Source organism: Alosa alosa, chromosome 21 (genome assembly GCF_017589495.1).
Source record: "Alosa alosa isolate M-15738 ecotype Scorff River chromosome 21, AALO_Geno_1.1, whole genome shotgun sequence".
NCBI lineage: Eukaryota > Metazoa > Chordata > Actinopteri > Clupeiformes > Clupeidae > Alosa > Alosa alosa.
The window spans coordinates 12187043-12197631 of record NC_063209.1 but is presented as its reverse complement, the minus strand read 5'-3'; the positions used below and the strand labels follow the sequence as shown (position 1 = coordinate 12197631).

The 10589-nt window shown below is 43.0% G+C and overlaps 1 protein-coding gene across 2 annotated transcripts; it reads right to left on the bottom strand.

Annotated features, from left to right (window-relative positions):
* Positions 1 to 610: 610 nt before the first annotated feature.
* Positions 611 to 10118, bottom strand: LOC125286265 (progesterone receptor-like). Of its 2 annotated transcripts, none has more exons than XM_048231176.1 (8): positions 8973 to 10118; positions 7620 to 7759; positions 6280 to 6396; positions 5482 to 5751; positions 4855 to 4999; positions 2682 to 2812; positions 2186 to 2337; positions 611 to 1605 (listed from the first exon to the last, which is right to left on the bottom strand). In XM_048231176.1, the coding sequence occupies exons 1-8, from the start codon at positions 9929 to 9931 to the stop codon at positions 1444 to 1446; spliced, it is 2076 nt and encodes a 691-aa protein (XP_048087133.1). In that variant the 5' UTR covers positions 9932 to 10118; the 3' UTR covers positions 611 to 1443. The 2 variants fall into 2 exon arrangements, with proteins under 2 accessions (XP_048087133.1, XP_048087134.1); XM_048231177.1 differs by having other exon boundaries at positions 611 to 1602; positions 8973 to 10116.
* Positions 10119 to 10589: the final 471 nt, after the last annotated feature.

Sequence of the window (10589 nt, the reverse complement as noted above, 5' to 3'; positions counted from 1 at the left end):
TAATATATTTTTCATATTTTATAATATCAAAATGTGTCATATAAACAGCATTTCAGTTCCATTTGAAAGATTTATAACTGAGCCAACACATAGGGTTAAGATGCAATAAAACATAATTAAAAGAGCTGTAATCAATATTTAAAGTTGAATTATCATGTATTAAAAATGCACTAAGCATCCATTATACATGTTCATCTTGTGTCAAAAGTCACGGCAAAAAACTTTTTGTAGGATAAAGTTTACATAATACACAAGTCGCTTAACGTTAAGGAACAATATCTGCTTTACAATAATAACATCCTGCTAACTAAAATACCCTCTGGCCAACTAAACCACTTAGAGGCTACAAAATAAACTAGACGACAAAATCAGACTCTTAATTTTCAAACCATACATTTAGACATGCCACATATCTGTATGTTTAGCACTGATCAGAGACTCTCCACTGAAAAGAATAACTGACTCACGGCGGGCGGTGTCTATTCTGCCCTGCAGACAGGAAGGCCCTGGGACACGTTCTCTCTCCTGCCAATTCTGCCCTTCTCCACTAGGTGGGGGGAATGCACTCTGTTGTCTGAGAATATTACCATGGAGTTGATTTACATGTAAATGCAGGTAGAAATTGTATTGGTTGTATAGAAGTTTTAGAAGTAGTTTAAGGAGTCGTGTCAATCACAATTATTGCATTTAGATACAGAGCAGGCACACCCTTTGCAGATACAGGAAACTATTTAAATAAAAAGTCCTCAAAGTAACACCAAAATGTCCTTTAAAACTGTCCTTTGAAACACACACAAAACACACACACACACACACACACACACACACACACACACACACACACACACACACGTACCACAAATGAAATAAAAATACTACATTTAAAATGTATAAGATTGTATTGATTGGTGACAGCTTATCTCTTGACAAAAGAAACACAATACAAATACATTACTTACAAACAAGAATATAATTATGCTCTGGTACACATTGGTGTTAAAAATGTATCAAAACAAAGAAAAATACAATTTGCAATGTTTTCTCCCTGATATACCATAAAGCATATTTATTTGGTTATGGCTATATATTTTGTGAACACACATACTCATATTCATCCATTCCCTGGCAGAAAGTTCATCACATGTCCTGTTCAAGTTGAACATATTTCAGGTATTTTTGGCATTATTTACAGCACTGAGTAATCTTTCCCAAAACTTGGCAGAAATGCCACATACCAGGATTTCTAACAAACCCCAATAAAAAGTATAAAACAATTGAAAGGCTTTCACAGATATTTACTATCACAAAACTCCTACTACTTATTAGACAAAGGCAAATGAAATCAGGGCAGTTGTAAATGGACAGTTGAAGAAAAATGAGATTAGCTTATCGCTTGACATCAGGCCCACTTCACATGATGGAAGCTGTAAATTGGAGCGGTGGTCATTTGTGGAACAGGATAGGCTTGACCAGGCCTCTGAGGATCTTGGGCACGTGCACAGAGATGATTTCGGAGATCATCTCAGGGAAGTTCACCGTGGTCTGGAGCCTCAGCGTCTGGACGTAGAGGTCGTAGGTGAACTGATGAAGCTTCTGCACAATCTGCTTCGGGAAAGAAGGGGGGCGGGGGGCACAGAGAGAGTTGCCGTTACAATGCAGACTGGTGTGTGTGTGTGTGTGTGTCTGTCTGTCTGTCTGTCTATGTCTAGTTCTGAAGCACCATGTAGTTTGGAAATGAGTCAGGAAGCACTGACAACCACCACTGTATACAAAATGCAAATATACTATATATACATATACCATACTGTATATATATTAAAATACTACGCATGGAAACCCCAAATCATAGGATGGAAAATGTTTTCTACAAATGTCTGCTGAAATATTTTCTACTTGGCTCCACACACCAGCAGTCTTATCACTGTCCTTTTCTGAAATATGCTCAGGAGCAAATATAAGCCCAAATGAACTCCCTGATGACGTACACATGTTGCAAATGTTCCGGTCGGCTTGACCTTCACCAGGCATTTTGTGTGTGTGTGTGTGTGTGTGTGTGTGTGTGTGTGTGTGTGTGTGTGTGTGTGTGTGTGTGTGTCTGTGTGTGTCTGTGTGTGTGTGTGTGTGCGGCGCGTGTCTGCCTGAGATGAAAACATTGGGAATGTGGAGGAGGCCTGTGATTGGTTACCAGTTGCAGATAGTCCAGGAGCTGTGTGAGCTGGAACAGGCGCTCAGAGCGGTTGCCTTGGTCACGGTCGGTCACCACACGGTCCAGCTCATTAATGTAGGTGGTCCGCAGCTTGTCGAAACAGCCCTGGCTCTTTAGCCCTTCCGCTGGAACTGCGGGACACACACACACACGTGGAAGTCTGAGTTATCAAGGAAATCATCCATTAAAACACACACACACACACACACACAAGCACACATAAACACACACGGACACACACACACTTGCACAGACAGATATAAACTGCATACACTTGGGACAAATTGACCATGAAACAAGAGCAGTAACTGGGAGATCCTAAACATCAAACACACACACACACACACACACACACACACACACACACACACACACACACACATGCATTTGGGGCCAATTGAGCATGAAACAAGCAGATCCATGTGAACTGGCCAGAGAGCGCTCTGGGCGCCTGGACTGGACGCGCGGCACGTACTGAAGCTGAAGAGCAGCAGGGCCTTCATGCAGAGGAACTCCTCGCGGCTGACCCGCAGGCCACTGAAGCGCAGCGAGAGCTGTCGCAGACGCACACAGTCCTCATACATCCCCGACACATGCATCCGATTCCTGCAGGAGAAAGACAGAGGGAAGAGAGAAGTGGGCCAAGAGAGATGAGAGAGAAGACAAAGCAAATACAGAAAAATACATAAACATAAACAATGATATAATATATAAAATAACATATTTAAAATATATACCACATACGTACAATACAAAAAAAATATACACAAAAAAGAGAGGAAAGTGTGTGAGATAGAGGGACTTGAGAGTCATCCAATCATTGCAAAGTTAGCGAGAGGGTATTACTGTAAAGTGACAAACCAGACAACGTTACAGCACTGTTGTGTTTCACTCTGCAACAATTAGATTCAAATCCACACCACCGTACTTTATCTCAAAACAACATCTTGTCTGCTAGCTTCTAATACGCATGTTCAATCATCACTCAGAACCTCAAAAGGGTTCTTCTGAGGACACACACACACAGCATCTTTTTCCCATCGATTGTGGATGGGATGCGATTTCAAACTTGCTGGCCTGGTAAGTCCTGATAAGAAATTAGAACGAAGGGTAGAGGATGGGGCGTTAAGAAGGAGAGATCAAGAGGACGAGAGAGAGAGAGGTGAAGAGACGGAGGGAGGGGAAAAACAAAAAGATCAGTGGAGAGAGTGAGAAGGGAAAGTAGATCAAAACAGCAAGGGAATAAGAATGAGAGAATAGAGGTGAAGGGAGAGAAAGGGATGAAGAGGCAGAGAAAGGGATGAAGAGGCAGAGAAAGGCCCTGTATGTAACTGACCGTGAGAAAGCGTGGGAGAGGGAGAGATATCAGTGAGGGGGAACGGGAGAGAGAGCGACTCAGGAAGGCTCTGTGCCAGCAAGACGCACAGACAGAGAGTGAGAGAGAGAGAAAGAGAGACTGAGTGAAATAGAGACAGAGAGCAAAAGAAAGAGGTAGAGAGAAAGAGAGACAGAGCAAGATAGAGAGAGAGAGAGAGAGAGAGAGAGAGAGAGAGAGAGAGAGAGAGAGAGAGAGAGAGACAAGGCCAGAAAAGGGTTGTATGGGTCACGGAGGGTGGGGGGGTGGGAGTAGGGGGGGGTCAGACACAAGGTTAGGCGTCTCCATTACCCACCCTAAGCGTGGGCCACTCTCCAGACTGGCTGGCTAATGCTGTATGAAATTTCACCCCCGCCGCCCAGATAACAGCACATTTGTATGCTGTCACACTCGCCCAGGCCAGCCGAGGAGCCTCCCTCTCCCTCTCCCTCTTGCCCGCCGCAGGCTGTCTGAGCCACACGTCTAGGAAGCAGCCGAGCTGGAAGCCATAAGGGTAATGCAGGTAACGCACTCCACACACACACACGGACACACAGACACACACACACACACACCTGGCCCCAGGGCGTGGCGATGGATATGTATGCTGATGGCAGCACCCCTGCGATTGTTTGGGCTTGAGCGGCCGTCAAAACAGGAGGATGATGAGAGGGGAGGTGTGAAAGGGAAGTGTGAAAGACTGTCCAGGGGGCAGTGGAGGTGCTGCAACCGTGGCCAAACACTTGAGCACAGGCAGGTGCTTTTCAACACCTCAACACCTTTCAACACAACAGGAACATTTGTCTTTAAACATGCCTTTTCTTTTCATGTGTGCTATTTTTTTCATAACCGAGAAATAGTTGAGATTATGGTCATATTTATTATTAATATAGAGTTATATTATTATTATTATTATTATTATTATTATTATTATTATTATTATTATTATTATTATTGTTGTTATTATTATTATTACTACTACTACTTTGCACAACTTTTACCAAGTTTGAGAACCTTTCAGGGTATGGAACTATCATTTTATGCATGAGAAGCTTTCTTTTCAGTGCTCGAGAATCCTTTTATCCAAAATGTCAAGGTCCGCACTTCAAAGCCAAAAGCCGTTCCGATGTCTTTTCCAAGCCATCCCTCGCTATCTAAATACTCCTCTTTCCAAGGATAAAGTTGAAGACTGGAGTCTCTTTTTTCATTCTTCTAATGAGCGAGGGAAAGTGAACTGCTAGGAGAGTGGGGGAGTGGACAAGACAGGACAGGAGAGGAGTGGAGTGGCGCTTACTCGTCGAAAATAAGGTCAGGGGCGAAGAAGAGTTGTGTGGCGTCAGCCTCGGTAAAGGACCTCCATCCTAGCCCAAACACCATGATCACCATCCACGAGTACTGAATCGCCATCATCTGGTCATCCACGTGCAGATTACGGAAACCTGTGGGTGGGGTGGGGGGGGGGGGGCATTTTTAACTTGATTTAGTGCAGAATTAATTTGACGCTACTAGACTGTCTACCTTCTAATTTTGAAAATGTGTTGAGACCAATGGCTACAATGTTTGCCAGTTCTTTATTGAAACATAGCACAGTGTAAATGATCAAAGTCACAAAGACATAGTTGTAGATATTCAGAATCAAGAAAATACGTTGATACTTTCTATTACATGATAGTCATAACAAGAATAGCAAGATGGAAATGATTTTTATGTATGAGGTCTCTGAAATTGTGCCTGTGATATGTAGTATTATTGTCACGGGTAGGAGCATGACCCTTTCAGTCGATATTACACGAATTGGGTAGCCCCTTAGCATTATAATAACGGTTACCCAATAAGCTCAAAAATGACAAAACTGACAAAAAGACAAATTGTTATATTGTGTTACTTTAATAAAATGGCAGTAGTATATAGTTGCGCTTACCTGGCACGCCCTTTGCCCACTTGACCACTGAGACCAGCTGTCTCTCCCCCAGCTGGTTGAGGCTGGTCAGGAGGGATGCAGCACTGTCCGGCTGGCCCTGGTCGTGACCTGCGTTCACCACCAGGGGCTCAATGCGCTCCAGGATGCCCTTCAGCGTCTGGAGTGAGTGCAAGCTGATGGCCGCACTGGCGGAGGTGCTCTCTCTAGAGGGCCTGTTTGGGTCACTCCTCTCTGGGGGCTTCTGGGAGTCGATCACCTTCAGCTTCCGGGCTGCGATGGAAGAGACAGGTATCATGATAGGAGAGACAGGTATCATGATAGGAGAGACAGGTATCATGATGGGAGAGACAGATATCATGATGGGAGAGACAGGTATCATGAAAACCGTTTTAGAACACAGAAAAGAAAGTGATTTATGAAGCCACACGCATGACAATGTCCAATGGGATGTGTGCTGTATCAAAAATATCAATAGCAATGTGAAAAAGGATAAATCCACTAAATAATATGTGACAATTATAATCCATCATTTCATAGGAGCTTTTTGGTGCACAAATGAATCATGTATTTTAGCTGTAGACACATAAATAAATTTCAGACAAAAACAGAAAGATACACAAAATCAGTTACCAAATAAAGATGATCTCAAAATTCTATATTTTATACTTGTAGTTTTCTATTCAGATATGTCTTTATATTTTCATCTAATCAAAGCAAATAAGACCTGAACATGATACTGGAATAAGTGATTTTTTTCTAGTGCAATAACTTTATATTATTTGAACCATGACTGCTTACATCTGAGTGTCATGCCCGACTCAAAACATCTTTTGAGGCGACACGAGGGGCAGTTCTTCCTCCTGAGCTTGTCTATGGTGCAGTCGTTTCTGCTGGCACACAGGAAGTTCTGTTTCCCTGGAGAACAAAAAAAACAAATACTGTCTCACTATCTGGCCTGTGGCAATACAGATATGCTGTCAATTATTACGACATAATACAAAGAAGAAGAAGAAGAAGAAGAAGAAGAAGAAGAAGAAGAAGAAGAAGAGGAAGAAGAAGAGGAGGAAGAAGAAGAATAGTTAAATTTAAGTGTGGTATAAGGAGTAGGAGGTACAGTTGGAGTTATTTTAATATATGCAGTGCAAAAGTAATTTAAAATAGTCAAAGTCCAACCCAGAAGACACTGTGCTAATGTTTAACTTTTTTGTTTTTTTTAATAATATCTTCACTCTATCATTCACTTTCGGTACATTTGGATGACTGAAAAGGTGCATGTCTATGATAGTGGACACGGTGCATGAACAAAAATAAAAATGTTGCAGATCACTTCCCAAAGCCCATGTTCTAGATAGATAGATAGATAGATACTTTATTGATCCCCAAGGGGAAATTCAAGTTCTACTACCTCTTAAATATGAGGTAGTATTTGCACATAATAACAACTGTTATTATGTGCAAATACCAAAGTCATTTACCAAAGCATTCCATTAAGCCAATGGAAAATGTACATAGTCTGTATGTACAGTGTTACTTTGACTGTGTTAAACACCAAATAACACTAGGACACCACATTGCTACGACCTGTCCTTTTCCCATGGTGGTAAGTGTGCAGTGAAAATCCATTTGTTCTTTTATGTAGAAGTATAACTAAACTACTTACTATGCAACTACTAATTTGCACACATGTTGTGTCTCTGATCTTACAGCATGAACATGAGTCACTTTTATCCTATCATGAATTAGCCAACTGCTGTGAGAAGATAGTGTTGAAATCTAATATATGGATTTTTTTCCCTTTGTGTACAATCTGCTTGGTACTTGATCAGAAGAAACTTCTGAAAAAATATTCTCCCAACAGACGTCAGAGCAAAAAATGCCTACCCAGATGTTCCTTCTATCTGACAGTCACGTTTCCAGAATTTATCTCATATCTCAGCCAAAATAATAATAATAAAAATCACAGACACTGGGAGAAGCTAGTCCAGTAACTGCACATGTCAAATGAATCCTAAAACGTGTATTTTGTCTTTTGCTGGTGTGTTTGGGTCAGACGGACACATCTTAGCCATAACAGGCAGGTGGGAGATAGTGGCCTGTGAACAGCGTGACACCACGCCACACCACACTGGCTGACTCACCCTCGGCTGCACGCTTGAAAAACACTTTGCAGCTGCCGCATGTGAGGGCTCCATAGTGACACCCAGAGGCCACATCCCCACAAATCTGACAGGCCCTTGGGGCGGCCAGCAGGAAACTCATGGGCAACATGTCCTCCAGCCTGGGGAGTCCGACACGGGACAAAGGACAAAAAAGCACAAAACACAAAAACATCAATACAAAAACCCATCATGGCTGCTGCACAGGGATGCTGGAGAAAGAGAGAGAAAGAGAAAAAGAGAGAGAGAACTCTCAGATCCAAGCCAGTGTTCTAGAGGGGAAGCAGCTTGTTACATAATTAGAGGTGACATGTATTCCCCTCCTGTGAGACCTGTTACAGCAGAGGTGCACATGGAACAAACCGGAACAACAGTATAGAGAAACATCAGTAATGGAAACAGAGGGTAAGCAACTTAAGGTGGCACACCTAATCCTTTGGGAAGAGGAAGCAAGGCTACCTGGGGGTGTTTACAAGAGCTTGCCAGGCTCTGTGGAGGCAGTGACCCACAAACACAAGCAATAATGACAACATGGCCTCTGTCAGCCACAGCAAAACAAAACACATGTCATCATCTTAGATAAACAGGAGTAGATTGCAGGAAAATACTTGTTATATTCTACTAGATAGATCAAGAATGATCCATGATAAAGAAAAGTAGATGTAAAATAGAACTGAACTGCACAAATAGCCTACCCTGAGTTGAACAGAAGTTCAACATAATTGTTTGTGATGGCTTCTTTGATTCTTAAAAATAAATGTTGCCATCTCTCTTGAAAGACACGTGCGCACCCACACACACAAGAGTTATTGCGATCAAGATTATACAGTAATTTGGAAGACGCCCAGTACATGAGTAAATGTTACTAAAGTCCAGACTGAGACTTCGCCCTTCAGAAATTACTTTGCACAATTATGCAAGAACTACAGGCTGTAATACTAACTAACTGCATGCTGTTTTAAAGGGACACCAGGCAAACAGAGAGCCTTCATTCGCACCGTCATTTAACCATATACCGACTTACGAAGATTATTATTTAACACGAAAACGTTGCCTGGTGTCCCTTTAATATGCAATGCAATAGTGCAATCGGTTCCGAGGTTCATTCTTACACGTGCAATTCGTCATTTTAAAATATCATCACGAAAAAGCTCAAATTTGAAAAGTATTTTAAAGGACCCAGTTTATAACCGTGCAATAAAGTATTTTTAGTCAAATGAGGATGTTTCCATAAAGTTACGAAATCCCTTCAAAAAAGTTGCCAGCTATGCTCCGGACACAATCAAGGCATTGTAGAGGAATTTAAGAGGAATCAGAGGAATTTTAGACCACTACCTGAAGCCAGGGGCGAGGCCGTTCGGCCCGGTTGTCCACTCACATGGCCGGGGGAGAGAGGTGGCTGCCGGTATCCTACCATACATCCCTCCAGAATAATAGGACTCTGGGAAATAACCACTAAACGACAGGGGAGCTCCACGCAATGTGTAGTCATTGCAGTTCCGCAAAAACAAATCATAGGTAGAGTAGTTTGTAGAAGGAACATTGCAGTGTCTTGAGGGTTGGCTTGCTACCTTGCCTGCACCGTCCCAGTTTTGGCGAGCACTTTTCCAGGGCTGGGTGGAGTCCTCCAGATCAGTTGTAAACATCACTGAGTTCTGAGTAAAGCAATTTCTGGACCATGCATCATCAACGTGCAGTCTGGTGTTTGTGCTCAGTAAGTCTTCAAAATGAGGCGCTGTAGCCTCTAATTCGTTCATACTCGGGCTACGCTTCTGTGGGGGTCCTGAGGCATTGTAGGGCTGGCGGCTGTCTGATACCATGTCCGTGGCTGTGAACTGCAAAGCCGCCATACCAAAATGAGGACTGTCTCTATTTCTTTGAAGAGTTTCAACCAAGCCAGGCGAGTTTGTCACTACTAACCTCCTACCTTCTCTCAGATATCGGAAATGTGACGATTTCACACTGTCAGGCGACTTTCCAGTTTCGGGCAACTCCAATGACGCGTGGGCGCATTTGTCCTCACTTTGGACGTTCTCGGTGAAAGTATGGCTCGTCGAGGGCTGACCCATGTCGTAATTATCCGACTCCGAATTTAGTCCAAGGGATAGGGAAACTGCGTCGCACAGTTTGTTGGTATCTTCTGAGGCTACAGTGTGAGGAAGATCACGGGAAGTGCTGCTGCAGGCGCGCGCATCAACTCCATGCGTAATCGCCACTCTAGGTACAGAAGTGATGGATTGGCATTTTATGTCAGACTTCCACTCGTCCATAGCGAAGCGCGATAACCTGTACATATTACTGACTACCTGAGACTCATCAGAGAAACGGTTGGGAAGAGATAATGAGCTGAGTTGGTGTGAGAGATCCCTGCAGAGCAGAGAATATTCGACTCAAGGCTGCGCAGCGCTATCTGACTAACCAGACGGTGTCCTTCTTTAACCCTCCAACCAATGAATTTACGACAGGTCCCCCTGCTTCGACCTCGTCCTTCACTGACCAGCCTCTGGCACGTTTCCCGTTCAGTCTCAGTTTTTGATACACCCCCCAATAGCTTCTAAAAATACTGTGCAGTCAGGGTGATTTATAAGACACATTGACCATTTGTTTTTCCCCATACAAATATTGCATGTACACATGCTGTACACATAGTAGGCTAGTGTGCATAATGTTTGCACAGACATGCTGGGTAGAGAGAGTGAATTTGTCTGTCATTTTTGTAAATTCTTTGCAAACTGCAGAGCTAGTGTGGGATTTCTCTGTGTGAGTGTGTCTGCACTTTGGCAGTCATACATAATCTGACTATCTCCAGCTGGCTTCTTCAACCCAAACACACACACACACACTGGCCCATATTCTGGTTTCATACTAAAATGACACAAACAATAAACAAACTGGCATAAAATGTTCACAGCGCAGACAACACAGCTGGATCATCTCTGCCACATGTGTGAG